General features: G+C 44.0%; 1 protein-coding gene across 1 annotated transcript in view; it reads left to right on the top strand.

Moving 5' to 3' along the window:
- stard5 (StAR related lipid transfer domain containing 5) overlaps positions 1–16,109 on the top strand; it is a 29,426-nt gene extending 13,317 nt beyond the window's left edge. Inside the window, exons 3-6 of the mRNA XM_078241547.1 lie at positions 3,545–3,677; positions 5,860–5,977; positions 6,280–6,373; positions 13,990–16,109. Coding sequence (XP_078097673.1) covers positions 3,545–3,677; positions 5,860–5,977; positions 6,280–6,373; positions 13,990–14,137 — 493 coding nt within the window. The 3' untranslated portion in view covers positions 14,138–16,109. The remainder of the gene's footprint in view (positions 1–3,544; positions 3,678–5,859; positions 5,978–6,279; positions 6,374–13,989) is intronic.
- Positions 16,110–16,429: the final 320 nt, after the last annotated feature.

Raw genomic sequence — 16,429 nt, forward strand, 5'->3', positions numbered from 1 at the left:
AGGCAATGAGTTTAATACTTTGTTAAAACGTGTGAATTGTTTTAAAAAAAAATGTTGCTTGTTACTTCACTCTGACATGAGCCTGAGGATTATCACTACTGAATTACTGTTGCATGCCCTTCCATTATCATAGTGGAGTGCCTGCCATTTAATTGACAGCTACAGGTGGTTATGGACTTTATGAAGTGGGACAATGAATCCGAATGCTTGTTTTTATATGGTGATACATAGAATCATTGGAAATAGGAGCAGGAATAGGCCATTCGGCACTTGAAGCTTGCTCTGCCATTCTTTCTGATCATGGCTGATCATCCAACTCAGCCTGATCCCATCTCTTTCTCTCTCCCCCCCCCCCCTTCCCCAATATCCTTTGATCCCCCTTTGCCCCAAGAGATATATTTAATTCTTTCTTAAAAACAGTGTTTTGGCCTCAACTGCTTTCTGTGGTAGAGAATTTCACAGGCTCTCCACTCTCTGGGTGAAGATATTTCTCCTCCTCTCAGTCCATAAAGGTTTACCCGGTATCCTTCGACTATGATCCCTGATTCTAGACACCGCTGCCATCGCGAATATCCTTCCTGCATCTATCCCAGGATCGTAGAATTTCGACAGTGCAAAAGGAGGCCATTCAGCACATCGTGCCTGCACCGGTAACAATGCCACCCAGCGTTTATCCCTTTACCTCCACGTATTACCCTGCTAATCCCCCTGACACTAAGGGACAACTTAGCATGGGCAATGAACCTGACCCGCACATCTTTGGAGTGTGGGAGGAAACCGGAGCACCCGGAGGAAATCCATGTAGACGTGGGGAGAATGTGCAAACTCCACGCAGACAGTGACCCGAGGCTGGAATTGAACCTGGGTCCCTGTGAGGCAGCAGCGCTAACCACTGTGCCATCGTGCCGTGGATTAAGATAGTCATTCGTACCCTGTTAGGACTGCACATAATATTCCAGGTGTGGCCTCACCAAATCACTGTATAATTGCAGCCAGACATCCTGCTCCTGTACTCAAATCCTCTTGCTATGAAGGCCAACATATCATTTGCCGCCTTTATCGCCTGCTGCACCTGCATGCTTGCCTTCAGCGACTGCTGTACAAGGACACCCAGGTCTTGTTTCCCTCACTTAGATTATTATCTAAATTGTCTTCCTGTTTTTAATACCAAAGTGGATACCTCACACTTATCCACATTATACTGCATCTGCTATGCATTTGCCCACTCAGCTTGTCCAAATCTCACTGAAGCATCTCTGCATCCTCGTCACAGCTCACCCTCTCACCAAGCTTTGTGCCATGTGCAAATTTGAAAGCACTTAAATGAAATGTTAGTTTTTGTAAGGGATTATGTAGTTGAATTGATGTAACTGCAGCATTTTGTGAAAGACTTTTATGCATGGGTCCATGTCGCAGCTCCCATTCAGGAGGGGAATATGGGAAATGGAGGGTTCACTTATCCATGTGGTGCGGATTAAGGTATTCATTTGTTTCCTGCACTATGGTGGTCCTCCTCTGAATGGAATTGGCATTGACCACCCTGCCAGCTGTGGTGAGATGGCTGGGTCTCCTCCCCCTGTGCTTGGAAAAAGGAGGTCTTTCCTGTCCTCTGTGGCTTGCAGTAGTTTATCCAGTGAGGCTTTGCTGAACCCTGGGGTCAATGTTTGCTGTCAGCCACATCTAAAGTCCAAACTCCTAGCATAATGAATGAGTAACAGTCCAGGCACCTTTTAAATGTGGCGCCCTGATATAACAGTGGGGGGGGAACGTGGTTTCCTGCCTGTCCCACTGCACGATATGCCGGGAAAATCCCGGTTGCATAATTAATGAGCCCGACATCACACGATTTGGCAGGTTTGCCCGTTAGGCTCTGCGGTGGGAGTCCCTCTGTCTTCCTGCCCCGCAGCAGGACTTGGGCCTTGAGATAATCCCGACAATAAAGACTTAATTCCCAGGCTTCGCAGGAATAATACATCACAACCAGTTTTTATTTTCTTGCATTTATTTTGATGAGGCCCAGGATTCTCAAGCCTCTGGTGCATCAACACTGCGTGTGTCAGAATCGAGTCTACCTTGGGGCATGATAAAGGCTTATACACTCTGGAATTTAGAAAAATGAGGGGAGATCAAATTGAGGTTGTCAAGATGATAAAAGGTATGAACAAAGTAGATGTGGAGCGGATGCTCCCTCTTGTGAAGCATCCTGGGATGAGAGGTCATAGTCTTAGGATAAGGGGCAGCAAATTTAAGACAGAATTGAGGAGAAACTACTTCTCCCAAAGGGTTGTGAATCTGTGGAATTCACAACCCCCAAGTGCAGTGGGTGCTGGAACAGTGAGTAAATTTAAGGAGGAGTTAGACAGAGTTTTAATTGGTAATGGGTTGAAGGGTTATGGGGAGAAGGCAGGAAAATGGGGATGAGGAGCATATCAGCCATGATCGAATGGAGGAGCGGACTCGATGGGCCGAATGGCCTAATTCTGCTCCTATATCTTATGAACTTATGATGAACATTTAGACTGCTCTTTATATGCTAGTTTAAATTCAGAAGAGAATTTTGAGAAATGCACAGTATTTGATTTTGTAATCCTAAACCTTAAAAGTGACTCTCCCAACCCTTCCAAGGGGGGAAGGAGGGGGGTGGTGGGGGGAGGGAGGGGGTGGCACAAAGTTTGCATACGGGTGGCTGGAAGGGCATATTTTGGCATGTAGGATATGAAAGGTCTTGGGGAAGGGTAAAGGGGCATAGGTTGATATGGAGGATGTGAAGGGCTATGTTGGGTGGGTGGGGAAAATGACGTGGAGGTGTTATATGTTTGTTCCTATTGGCTCACTGGAGCTTTGCTGTATTAATGCATGCATCGGAAATGATGTAATAGGCCTAGTGCGGGAGACAGAGAGAAGAAGCAGCAGCCATGGAAGAGGTTACAAACCATTAATAAATCTCCATTCCTTTTTAACCAAAGTCTGTCCTGCGTATCACATTCCCAATACACAACAGCAGCAGGGGTAGGCATTGATGCAGCATGAGGGGGAGTTGTGAGGAGGTATGGCTGGAGAGCTGTTTTATCTTTTTATTGTGTTTTAAAAAGACTTCCACACAGTGCTGCTGCACCGTGACAGGCCTTCCTCCCAGCCCGCCTCTGTACCTGGCAGTCTCTGCACTCCTGCTGCGGTTACCCCCTATGATTCCCATTTTCACCCATCTCCAGGCGTCAAAAATCCAACCACCCGGGCCACCTTATTCCAGGTTTGATAGGTGGAGCTGGAAGCAATTACTCAGGCCTGGCCTGAATGCACCTGAATGTGATTTGCAAGAGTATGTAGGTTGGATGCAGAGTGAAGATTCCTGTGCTCTGTGCCAAAGATGTACCACGTCCTCAACTACAGGGAAATCCAATTTGCTTCTGGCTTTCCCACTGAAAGAATTAACAGTTCAGCAAAAAGATTGCAATACTTGCCAGTTATAAAGTGACCATTACTTATTACTGGGATTGATTATTGTTCTGATAATTTCCCTTTTTTCTTGTGGCCTTTAATTCAGGTACAAAGGTGAAGGGATAATTAAAGCTGCACCGCAAGATGTCTGGGAGTGTTTAAAACCTGTGCCTGATGGACTAAGAGTGAAATGGGACAAAAATGTAAAAATATTTGAGCTGATTGCAGTCATCGATAATGTAAGTTTGGTGACTATGATTTACTTTTGCAAGAAGAATTTGGTTTTATAATGATTTTCACTCTATTTATTTAGACTTGAATGGCAAGCATAAGTGCTCATTTCATTTCTATTGCCTATAAAATATCGTCATGAGAGATTTACTAGTATACGATAATATTTGAATATAATGTGCATTATCACAGACTTTGAAAACTATTGCTACGCTAAAATAAATTTGGATCTTATAAGTGCCAGAATAAATGAGACAGAGAATTATTTGAAAACTATTGTTATGTTAAGCAGTTCTCTGTCTCATTTATTCTGGCATTTATAAGATCCAAATTTATTAATATAGCGAGAATCATAGAATTCTCACAGTGCAGAAGGAGGCCATTCAGCCCATCGAGTCTGCAACAGAACACCTTACCCAGGCCCACCCCATGTCTTATCCCCATAACCCCACACATTTATCCCGCTAAACCCCCTAACCGACATATTTTTGGACAGTTAGGGGCAATTTAGCATGGCCAATTCACCTAACCTGCGCATATTTGGACTGTGGGAGGAAATACAAAGGACAATACACAGGAACAGGCCCTTCGGCCCTCCAAGCCCACGCCGCTCCCTGGTCCAAACTAGACCATTCTTTTGTATCCCTCCATTCCCATTCCGTTCATGTGGCTATCTAGATAAGTCTTAAACGTTCCCAGTGTGTCCGCCTCCATCGCCTTGCCCGGCAGCACATTCCAGGCCCCCACCACCCTCTGTAAAATATGTCCTTCTGATATCCGTGTTAAACCTCCTCCTCCTCCCCCCCCCCCCCCCCCCCTTGAACCTATGACCTCTCGTGAACGTCACCACCGATCTTGGAAAAAGCTTCCCACCGTTCACCCTATCTATGCCTTTCATAATTTTATACACCTCTATTAGGTCACCCCTCATCCTCCGTCTTTCCAGTGAGAACAACCCCAGTTTACCCAATCTCTCCTCATAGCTAAGCCCTTCCATACCAGGCAACATCCTGGTAAACCTCCTCTGCACTCTCTCTAAAGCCTCCACGTCCTTCTGGTAGTGTGGCGACCAGAACTGGGCGCAGTATTCCAAATGCGGCCGAACCAACGTTCTATACAACTGCAACATCAGACCTCAACTTTTATACTCTATGCCCCGTCCTATAAAGGCAATCATGCCATATGCCTTACTCACTACCTTCTCCACCTGTGACGTCACCTTCAAGGATCTGTGGACTTGCACACCCAGGTCCCTCTGCGTATCTACACCCTTTATGGTTCTGCCATTTATCGTATAGCTCCCCCTACGTTAGTTCTACCAAAATGCATCACTTCGCATTTATCTGGATTGAACTCCATCTGCCATTTCTTTGCCCAAATTTCCAGCCTATCTATATCCATCTGTAGCCTCTGACAATGTTCCTCACTATCTGCAAGTCCAGCCATTTTCGTGTCGTCCGCAAACTTACTGATCACCCCAGTTACACCTAATAATTTACACCAAATAATTTGAATGCCTTTGTAAATCTCTCCCTAACTTTCTCTCCTCTGAGGAAAAGACCCTATCTTCTCTCGTCTCTCCACCTAATTGGAGCCTTTCATCCCGGGTACCATTCTAGTAAAAACCCTCCGCATCCTCTCAAGGTCACGACATCCTTCATCAAGTGTAGTGTCCAGAATTCTCCAGCCAAGGCCTCGTGATTTATAAATGTGTAACATAGTTCCTTGCTTTTGAGCTCTGCCAACATTTCTGAAGCCAAGGGCCCCCCGTTTGCTTTTTTAAACTGTCTTATCAACTTGACATTGCATCTTCAAAGATTGTGTATGTTCAGCCCCCTGGTCTGTGTTTCTGTAACTCCTTTAGTTCTCCTCAATCTTTCTTCTAAATGCATCACTTCATATTTATCAGCAATAAATTCCATCTGCCATATAACTGCTCAATTCGTTAGTCTGTGTCCTCCTAAGATCTGCAACTATCCTTTTTGAAAATGACAATACTTTACATCATACTGTTCTATACAAAGATAATGGCAGATAAAGGTAAATATTTCAAGATGCACGAATGTTTGAGAATTCACCTGGAAGTATGCAAAAACTATTTGTTATTTTCACTTTCTACATTTGCACAGCAGAAATGGACAGTGAATGAAATGCTCGACTTTTTAATATTGTTTGTACTCCCACTCCTAGGATGTGTCTGTCTGCAGGACTGTTACACCATCAGCAGCTGTGGGCATAATCTCTCCAAGGGATTTTGTGGATGTAATTTTAATCAAACAGTATGAAGGTGGAATGATATCCTCAAATGGTAACTAGCAAGCATGCACCCCCCTCTCACATATACAGGCAGTTTGTTGTAATGAGAATGTACAATGCAGTTGAATGCGGAGAAATGAAAACCTGCCATTAATTCCATATTAAGTGCACTAACGTGTCCGCTTGAATTTTTGTAATGGTGCAGTTCATACAACAATGTGATTTTTGTATGAGGCTCTGCAACTAAACAATGAACTCGTAAGCTCTCCAGTACACCTTTTCATGTTCCCATGTGGTTTGAGTCTTCTGTACATCATTGCTTGAATTGACTGCACTGTCATGTTTTCTTCACAGCTACTAATGTGGAACACCCTGACTGTCCCCCTAAACCTCATTTTGTGAGAGGATTCAACCATCCTTGTGGATGTTTCTGTGCTCCCATTCCAGGGTAAGGTTCCTTTTAACGTATCTCAATATTCTTTTGCAGTACAGTACTGGTCACGGCATATTTTGGCCCGAGTCAGAAGGCTGTGAATTCAAATTCTATTCCAGAGGCTTGGCTGGCACTCCAATGCAGCACTGAGGGAGGGTGGTTCCATTTTTGGACGACATGTTGAAACCGAAACTTATCTGCCCTCTTGATGGACAGAAAATATCCAATGGCACTATTTCAAAGAGAGTGGGAGAGTTATGCCCCATTTTCCCGGCCAATATTTATCCTTCATTTAACATCACTAAAAACAGATGATCTGATCAACATGACACTACAGTTGGTGGGAACCTCTTATGTGTATATTGGCTGCTGCATTTCCTACATTACGTGGAGATGCCGGCGTTGGACTGGGGTGAACACAGTAACAGTTTTAACAACACCAGGTTAAAGTCCAACAGGTTTATTTGGTAGCAAATTGCTACCAAATAAACCTGTTGGACTTTAACCTGGTGTTGTTAAAACTATTACTGTTTCCTACATTACGACAGGGACTACAATTGCAAAATACTTCCTTACCTATAAAGTGCTTGAGAATGTCCTGAGGTCACAAATAGTGTGAATTACCACAAGCCTTTCTTTTCCTTCTTGCCTCCTTGAAGCTGGTTATTTCTCAGCTAATTGGTCATTAATTGTTTTTTGGATTACAGTGAAAAGGGAACATCCCAACATCAGTTCTGGGTGGTCATAATCCTGATATTTATAAATGCAACACATGACGTTCATGCAAACCTGTTTGAATTCTGGGATATGATAAAGAGAAATTCAGTGAAATGATTATTGTTAAATCTCAGCTGATGAGAGCTGGTTATTCATGAATGGGATTGGTGCCCATCACGTGACTTCGCGGGCCAGCACACTTCATAGAATCATAGAAACCCTACAGTGCAGAAAGAGGCCATTTGGCCCATCGAGTCAGCACCGACCACAATCCCACCCAGGCCCTACCCCCATATCCCTACATATTTACCCGCTAATCCCTCCAACCTACGCATCTCAGGACACGAAGGGCCAATTTTAGCATGGCCAATCAACCTCACCCGCACATCTTTGGACTGTGGGAGGAAACCGGAGCACCCGGAGAAAACCCACACAGACACGAGGAGAATGTGCAAACTCCACGCAGTCAGTGACCCAAGACTTGCCTTGGAACAATAAGTAACCACTTAAATGCCATCGCCAATTAAAATTCTGGAGGAACGTGTGAAACCACTGTGGCGGCTGCCCCAAGCTTTAGTGCATCGCTCATCACCTCGTCCTGGATCTTGGAATATGCCAGTCTGCAACACTTGGCTGTGGACAACTCTTTGTACTGGAAAAGCAGCAACTTTCAGACAGACCAAAGAGCATCTTTCAGCAGCAGGTGAAGTTTGTCTCAGAATCCATCTCTGCAAATAGCTCATAGAGCAAAGCGTCCTGCATCACAAAGCTGCACAAGGATGCACTTTGACTAAGACATCCAGAAGAAGGTGTGGAGTGGCCTCTTCCCCATCCCAATCATTTCAAAGGCAATGTGTGGTTGCACTGAGACTTTGGGTATCCATGAAGGATCTAACAGAGAGTGCCCTTCTCACCACCAGCCGAGCTACATCGTGGTGCTGTTTGAACGCTCTGGCAATGAGGCATTTCGCCAATCTGCTCAGGGGACCTTTCTACACTGAATCCTTTTTGCTACGGGTCCTCAAGGGTGTTACATGTGGACTGCTGCCTGATGGACTTGTGGTCAAAGGAATTTATCTGCATAGACAGATAGTATAGCACAGTCCAACTGAATGGAACGTTCCACGGCAACGTGGCCAGGCCCACTCTTTGCAACATGGAGTCAGATAGAACCTCAGCATATAGTGACACTTATTGTTTGTACCGAGAGTCTACACAAAGCTTGATACAGCTGCATAAGATGCCCATCAGGATGAGGGCAATTGTTAAATAAATTTTTCTGCACTCTCCAGAGATTTGTACTTTGTGTTCCTGTGGATATGGGCCATTTTTGATCTTCAGATGAAGTCACAAATTGCTCAGATGATTGCAGCAGTGGGGTATGGGTCATCCTGCGTGCATACAGCAATGCTGAGGACATCTGATGACCAGGTTCTTGCCCAGAATGCAGTGTCACTCACCTAGTTTCTGCCTCACCTTGTCTATGTGCTCCTCTCAGTTTATGCCACAGTCCCCGACCTCTTTGAGCTATATCCCCTGTAGCAACTCTTTCAGGTATTCCAGTGTGAAGGTGACAAAGGATTGGTTGGTTAACTTCTCAAAGAACTTGACCTTTCACTTGCCACAATTTACCTTGGCTCCTGAAGCCGGTTTGAACAAGTTGGAGATACTCGTCAGGGTCACTGACAGTGGACTGAAGTGGAAGGCAGCAATGTCGTCTATGTACTGGAAAGCTTTGACCAGCGCATCTCTGCTGCTTGGTATCCACCACTTAAGGCCCCCTCCTTCTGGATGAACTCAGCAAAAAATATGATGCAACACATGGATAAGACAGAGTAGAGAGGGTAACCTTCATTAATCCAAATTTGATTGGAAAGTGCTCTGATTCCCAGCATGAACATGTCTCACTCTGCTCCATGGAGTGGGCTTTGGACTGGAAAAGATGACTGGAAACCTCTGAAGCTAGAGCGAGGCTTCCTGGCTTCTCCATCTGGAGATCCTCCTTGATATTGACCCCAATCAATTGCAGTGGGAACAGGTTCTACATACTTTTCTGAAGTTGAGACATTTCCTCCAGTCTCTCTCTTGCCTTCTGCACATCTTAAGAACATAAGAACTAGGAGCAGGAGTAGGTCATCTGGCCCCTCAAGGCTGCTCCGCCATTCAATAAGATCATGGCTGATCTTTTTGTAGACTCGGCTCCACTTACCCGCCCGCTCACCATAGCCCTTAATTCCTTTACTGTTCAAAAATGGATCTATCCTTAAAAATATTCAATGAGGTAGCCTCAACTGCTTCACTGGGCAGGGAATTCCACAGATTCACAACCCTTTGTGTGAAGAAGTTCCTCCTCAACTCAGTCCAAAATCTGCTTCCCCTTATTTTGAGGCTATGCCCCCTCGTTCTAGTTGCACCCGCCAGGGGAAACAACTTCCCTGCTTCTATCTTATCTATTCCCTTCATAATCTTATGTTTCTATAAGATCTCCCCTCATTCTTCTGAATTCCAATGAGTATAGCCTCAGACTCTTCATAAGCCAACCCTCTCAACTCCGGAATCAACCTAGTGAATCTCCTCTACACCCCCTCCAGTGCCAGTATATCTTTTCTCAAGTAAGGGGACCAAAACTGTGCACAGTCCTCCAGGTGTGGCCTCACCAGCACCTTATACAGCTGCAACATAACCTCGCTGTTTTTAAACTCCATCCCTCTAGCAATGAAGGACAAAATTCCATTTGCCGCCTTAATTATCTGCTGCAGCTGCAAACCAACTCCTTGAGATTCCTGCACAAGGACACCTCTGCACAGCTTGGTCCCCAACTCTAAATCATCTATATAAATCGTAAACAATTGCGGCCCCAACACTGATCCCTGAGGCACACCACTAGTCACTGATTGCAACCAGAAAAACACCCATTTACCCCCACTCTTTGCTTTCTGTTAGTTAACCAATCCTCTATCCATGCTAATACATTCCCTGTAACACCGTGCACCTTTATCTTATGTAGCAGTCTTTGGTGTGGCACCTTGTCAAATGCCTTCTGGAAATCCAGAAACACCACATCCACAGGTTCCCCATTGTCCACTGCACGTGTAATGTTCTCAAAGAATTCCACCAAATGACCTTCCCTTCATGAATCCATGCTGCGTCTTACCAATGGGACAGTTTATATCCAGATATCTCGTTATTTCTTCCTTGATAGATTCAAGCATATTCCCTACTACAGAAGTTAAGCTAACCGGCCTATAGTTACCTGCTTTTTGTCTACCTCCTTTTTTAAACAATGGCGTCACATTTGCTGTTTTCCAATTCGCGGGAACCACCCCAGATTCCAGCGGATTTTGGTAAATTACCACCAGTGCATTTGCTATTTCTCCCGCCATCTCTTATACCCTGGGATGCATTCCATCAGGGCCAGGCGACTTGTCTACCTTTAGCCCCATTAACTTGCCGAACACGACCTCTTTCGTGATAATTATAGTTTCCAGGTTCTCACCTGCCATAGCCTTCCTGTCGTCAATTTGTGGCATGTTATTTGTGTCTTCCACCGTGAAGACCGACACAAAATACCTGTTCAATGCCTCAGCCATTTTCTCATTTCCAGTTATTACATCCCCCTTCTCATCCTCTAAAGGACCAATGTTTACTTTAGCCACTCTTTTTCATTTTATATATTTGTAGAAACTTTTGCTATCTGTTTTTATATTCTGAGCTAGTTTACTCTCATAATCCATCTTTCTTTTCTTTATAGCTTTTTTCGTGGCTTTCTGCTGACCTTTAAAGATTTCCCAATCCTCTAGGTTCCCACTAATCTTTGCCACTTTATATCTTTGAGGATGAGAAACCTCTTTATCTTCACCTAGATTGCTTCCCATCAATGCTTTGGGGATTCAGAAGTGTTTCATAATTCTTCATCCTTTATAATTCGCTTTGAATTCCTCAATCTTTTCTGGGGCCAGCAGTTTCACATTTGGCTTCCATATAGCCCGGCCAACCCTGCGGTTTTCTTGCAGGCCAATAGGAGGTAGTGTTTTGAGAAGAACACCAGCTTAACATTAGGATTTGACGATGAATACATGGGGCACAAACAGGAAATCTATCCGAGAACAGACAGACCTGTCTGGCATCTACCTACACTACCATTTCCAGGGTTGCTGAAGATGTCATGCACCTTGGCATCTTTGCTGTTTTCCGGATTTGGCTCTGGTTTGTTGTCAGCCCAATTGGATTGTTCAGCCACATCGATTATGCATTTGAAGCCACTACCTAAAATGCCCGGCCTGGACATTACCAGCAGCAGTAGGAGCTGCAGAACAATGGCCAGCCACTTGCTCATTAGAGCCATTGGGGGGTTGGGGGGGGGGATGCTGGAGTGGAGGCATTTTTAACATCATGTCTATTACGAGATGGTGACTGCAGACCACTTCCTTATCTTTGATGAGTTGCCTCCCTGCAGCAGAATATCCAGGTCAAGGGACAGCAGTCATTTCTTCCTGACCCAGATCGCTGGCCCATAGGACCATCTTGACTGTAATCTGTTACAGCTGAAGTGCAGTACCCTGCAGCAACAACAGATCGGGTAACCCAACACCCAGATTACAGTGGAAAACTCTGCACCTGTAGAACTTGCTCCAAGAAATCAGCAACGACTTTTAAATCAACATTTCTGCCTTTGTTGCCATTGGGCAGATTTCTCCCATCCTGAATCCCGTGGCAGGGCGGGAAAATGGAGTTTCCCGCTGTAGAGGCCGGTGGGAAAACATGACAAATCTTCCGACCCCCAACTTGGTAAATTTTGCAACGTGGTGTTTTGCGTGGTATTCCGTGGCGGGGCAGGCCTGGGTGGCACGCAGTCTGCTGTCCTATCCAGGCGCCATATTGAAAGATCACCCAATATCACTGACCCACTATTGAAGAAAGAAGGTGGACCTCCTGAAAATGAAGGTGCATCTCCGGGAGCACTCTGAGGGCAGATCGACCTCCTGAGAAAGATGGATCTCCAGAAAGGTGAGCCCCCTCCAAGACACAGAATCTGGAAGCTGCACCTGGAGATGTTCCCCCATCCCCACCCATTGCTGTGGTGTTCAAGGGTCCCGGATTCAATTCCGGCCTTGGGTCACCGACTGTGTGGAGTTTGCACATTCTCCCCATGTCTGCGTGGGTTTTCTCCGGGTGCTCTGGTTTCCTCCCACAGTTCAAAGATGTGCGGGTTAGGTTGACTGGCCGTGCTAAATTGCCCCTTAGTGTCAAGGGATTAGCAGGGGTAAATATGTGGGGTTATGGGAATAGGGCCTGGGTGGGATTGTGATCGGTGCAGACTCGATGGGCCCGAATGGCGGCCTCCTGTACTGTAGGGATTCTATGAAGGTTGCCGGCAGCCTCCATCCTGGACTCTGGAGGCAGCCTCAGGCATTTATGGGTGAGTCCTGATATCTGCGTGCCCATGCTGTTCAGACATGTTTCGCACTGGTGTGTTTTCCTGGCTGGGGTCGCGGACAATAGGACGTGGGTGATCAGACCTTCATCTGCATTTCATCAGTGAGATGCAAATGAGTTTCATGCCAACTTCCAGTGAGTTTTCCAATCTGCCAAGTTGGGCACCAGAGGAAGACACGAGGTAATTCGTGCCAGCGTTAAGCTCTTTTTTGGGCCTCGCACCAAATTCTTATCCCGCTCACCATTGAATTGGCCAGCAGGGGCATGGCAAAATTCCACCCTCGTTACATATGCATTCTACTAAGTATATGATTGATGGAGATAATATATGACCCAAATTTTTATTGTGTAATTATGTTTATACACATGGTCAACTTCCCTTCTGGTGCGTGTTTTTCTGATCAGTGTACACGAAGTGAGTGCTTTTTATTTTTGTGTGGCCATTTCTCTTCATTGTGGTTGGTGACAGATTAACCGTAGCATCTTATTAAGCTCAAAGAAATGATGGCAGCCATAATGTGATTAAAGTGCCATTTTGCTGAATTTACCAATTGGTTAGCCTCTTTTATACTAGCCCCGAAGTTAAGGACCAATATATGCAATCAACTTGGAAACTGACACGAGTGCAATTGATTCGATCCAGTTAATCACTGAATTTCTCATCTTGAGACATATTTGCCATCTTTCAAACCATATTAGAATATGGAAACCTGTGTCCAAAGAGGAAGGACACTCTCTGTCTCGTGGGCAGCATGGTGGCCAACACTGGTGCCTCACAGCTCCAGGGAGCCGGGTTTGATTCCCGGCTTGGGTCACTTTGTGTGGAGTTTGCACATTCTCCCTGTGTCTGCGTGGGTTTCCTCCGAGTGCTCCAGTTTCCTCCCACAGTCCAAAGATATGCAGGTTAGGTGCATTGGCCATGCTCAATTGCCCCTTAGTGTCCTGAGATGTGTACGTTAGAGGGATTAGCAGGGTAAATATGTGGGACTACGGGAATAGGGCCTGGGTGGGATCGTTGTCAGTGCAGACTCGATGGGCCAAATGGCCGCCTCCTGCACTGTAGGGTTTCTATGATTTCTAAAACCGCTGTTCAGGAAAGTATTGAACCATCAGCAAAATGTGATAATGAAAATTAGTTCCATGACATCAATACAATTTGAAGAGTTAACTTCTAGTGCTCTTATTGTGTTCACTTTGAGTAAAGGAGGTTGTAGGGAAGACAGAAAACTTGGGAGTTTAGTTTACTTAGAGCCTGCCTTGGGAAAGCATTAAGTCATGATGTGGAGATGCCGGCGTTGGACTGGGGTAAACACTAAGAAGTTTAACAACACCAGGTTAAAGTCCAGCAGGTTTATTTGGTAGCAAAAGCCACACAAGCTTTCAGAGCTCCAAGCTCACCTGAAGAAAGCGTTAAGTGTCAGAGCAAGATTGGATGGTGAATGCAGATTAATTTGTGTGTGTTTGTCTTTCATTTTTAGAGAGCCGCAGAAGACTCACTTGACTACGTTCTTTCAAACTGACCTTGGTGGGTATCTCCCACAATCAGTGTTGGACTCTTTCTTTCCATCTAGTATGGCTGAGTTTTACAGCAATCTGGCAAAAGCTGTGAAGACTTTTAAAGCTTGATGAATCTGCCTCTTATCTCCTCCATACCCCCTTTCCCATAAACCTCTAGTTTAGTTTTGCTGTATTTCACATCGTTACTTAATTTTCGATTTGAGTACTTTTAGACTTAATTTTCCACTTTTTAAAACTGAAAACATTTCTAAAGTTATTTTAGGAGAAATATTGATCAGTGGATAAGAAATAGGATAATTTCAAATTGCAAAGTGGAGACCGAAGAGGACTGAGCTTGTATGTATTGGCATTGATAAATTTCAACAAAGTTTGTTTAAAATAGCATTTAAATATCTTCCATTAATTGGATATCAAATTGAAAATTTCTTTGTGTGCTAGGATTTTTACCTTTTTAGTCCTAAACTAAAATTAATGACTTGCCCAATCAACAATGAATAATAAATATTTGTATTTTTCTAATTGCTTAGAGCACAAAGGGGTGTTCAGCAAATAATACTCCTTATTGGATCAGTAACTTGGAAGATTGTAAAATGGGAGGGATAGGTTAGAGCGAAGTACAGCAGCCATTGGGATACAACATATCTTTCCAAACTTCTTGCTGTTACAAGAACATTTGCACAGTTTGATTTGAAACCTTCTTGGGCATTATGCTGGAGTAGAACTTGAACTGTGTACAGAGTCAGAAAGCAGGCAGTATCTTCTGCCTAAAGCTCATTAATTAGTGTGGCTAGTGTTGAAAGGTAGAGAGTGTGACTTAAGTTCTGGACGCATTGGCAACTACTGGCATTAGTCCCTCCAAAACATAATAGTACTCCTATTTGGAACCTTGCTGCGGTAACTTAGAGTATTTAATGGCGAATCACCAACACAATTGGACACTTGCCAAGGTGGTTTCCTTCAGGAAGTCTCCACAGAGGACATTTGTGGTAAGCACATTATGGAGCACGTTCATCTCTTCAAGCCACATGCTTTCCAGTAATTTGCAACCCTTGCATGTAAATGGTAAAAACAATCTAGTTATGTCTGTGGAGAAATGTTCCACACAGGAAAATGTCCACTCTTGCGAATGTTTTAAAGTCTTGCATCTCTCTAAGTGCTAAGTCCTAGTTGTGTATATTTAATTTATTTTAATTGTTTGCCTTTAAGTTATCAACCCACCCCTTTAAACTGTGTCTTAAGGGATGATGGGGATCTGTCTGCAAAACATTCCAAGTGGATTGACTTTGATTGAAAATGTAAATTCTACCTTTTAATGAAAAGGGGGATTTAACTTGCACTGGTGTTCAGAATGGGCATTAGTTCTGCGTACACAGGCCAGTGATGTGATGCTCGCACAGCTCATTGTTAACTGCGTACTGTATGTTAATATGTTTATGTAAAAGCATTTATCGGCTTTTATGACATTTTAGGGTCTAAGGAATTTTAGTATATAATTGTGATTTGAGATTGATTTTTACTTGCACTTTTTTATTGAGTTATGATGTTGGATTTTGTGTAATTGGTAAATTGCTTATTTATTTGAAAGAATCTCCTTTCATAGCTTCACAAATTGAAGAAACCTTTGTCCATGTACTGCAAGTTAACTGTGTGCTTGACAATTCATGCTGGAAAGATGCATTAAAAATTCCCCCCTCCAATGTTTTCAACCCGACTGTTGATTGCAACCATTGAAAAAATCCTGCTGCAACTATCAAAATGCTTTTTGGACATGTTTAAAAAGTCTTGAAACAAATGCATTTGATGTCCAGTCTGGCATTTTGAAATCTACCAAGTGCTGGGAGGAAGGAATTGGTTAAACTAATTTTAACTCTGGGTGCCCCTTGAGTGTGACGGGAGCTGTGTGATGGTGAGCTCTATTTGTTGCCTGACCTGAAATCTGGCCTTTCTTACGGCAGTATTCTTATTACCACAGTCTATATTGTAAATTCCGTGGTGTTTTTTAGTAAGATTCTCAAATGCACTTTTACTTCTGCCATCACTAAAAGGTAACATGTTTACAAGAAAATTAAAACCACTTTCCAAACAATTTTTGGCCTTTGTGTTTGGTATGCAGAATGAGGAGAAAGTAGCAGAGATACGAGGAAAAGTAAGAATGAATCGAAGGGAGAAACTATAGATTAATATAATTAATTAAAAGGAGGCAATGGAGAAAGTAATGAAACTGAAGATAGAGAAACTTAGGACTGGATGGTTTCTATCCCAGGGTGTTAAATTAAGTAAATGAGGAAGTTGTTGATGTTTTAGTCATGATTTTCCGAATCTCTCTATTCAGGAATTGTCCCTCCGATTGGAAAATTGCCAGAGTAAAGGGGGAAGAGAAATAAGCAAGGACGTTGGAAG

The sequence above is a fragment of the Mustelus asterias genome, chromosome 24 (genome assembly GCF_964213995.1).
Source record: "Mustelus asterias chromosome 24, sMusAst1.hap1.1, whole genome shotgun sequence".
Taxonomy (NCBI): Eukaryota; Metazoa; Chordata; class Chondrichthyes; order Carcharhiniformes; family Triakidae; genus Mustelus; species Mustelus asterias.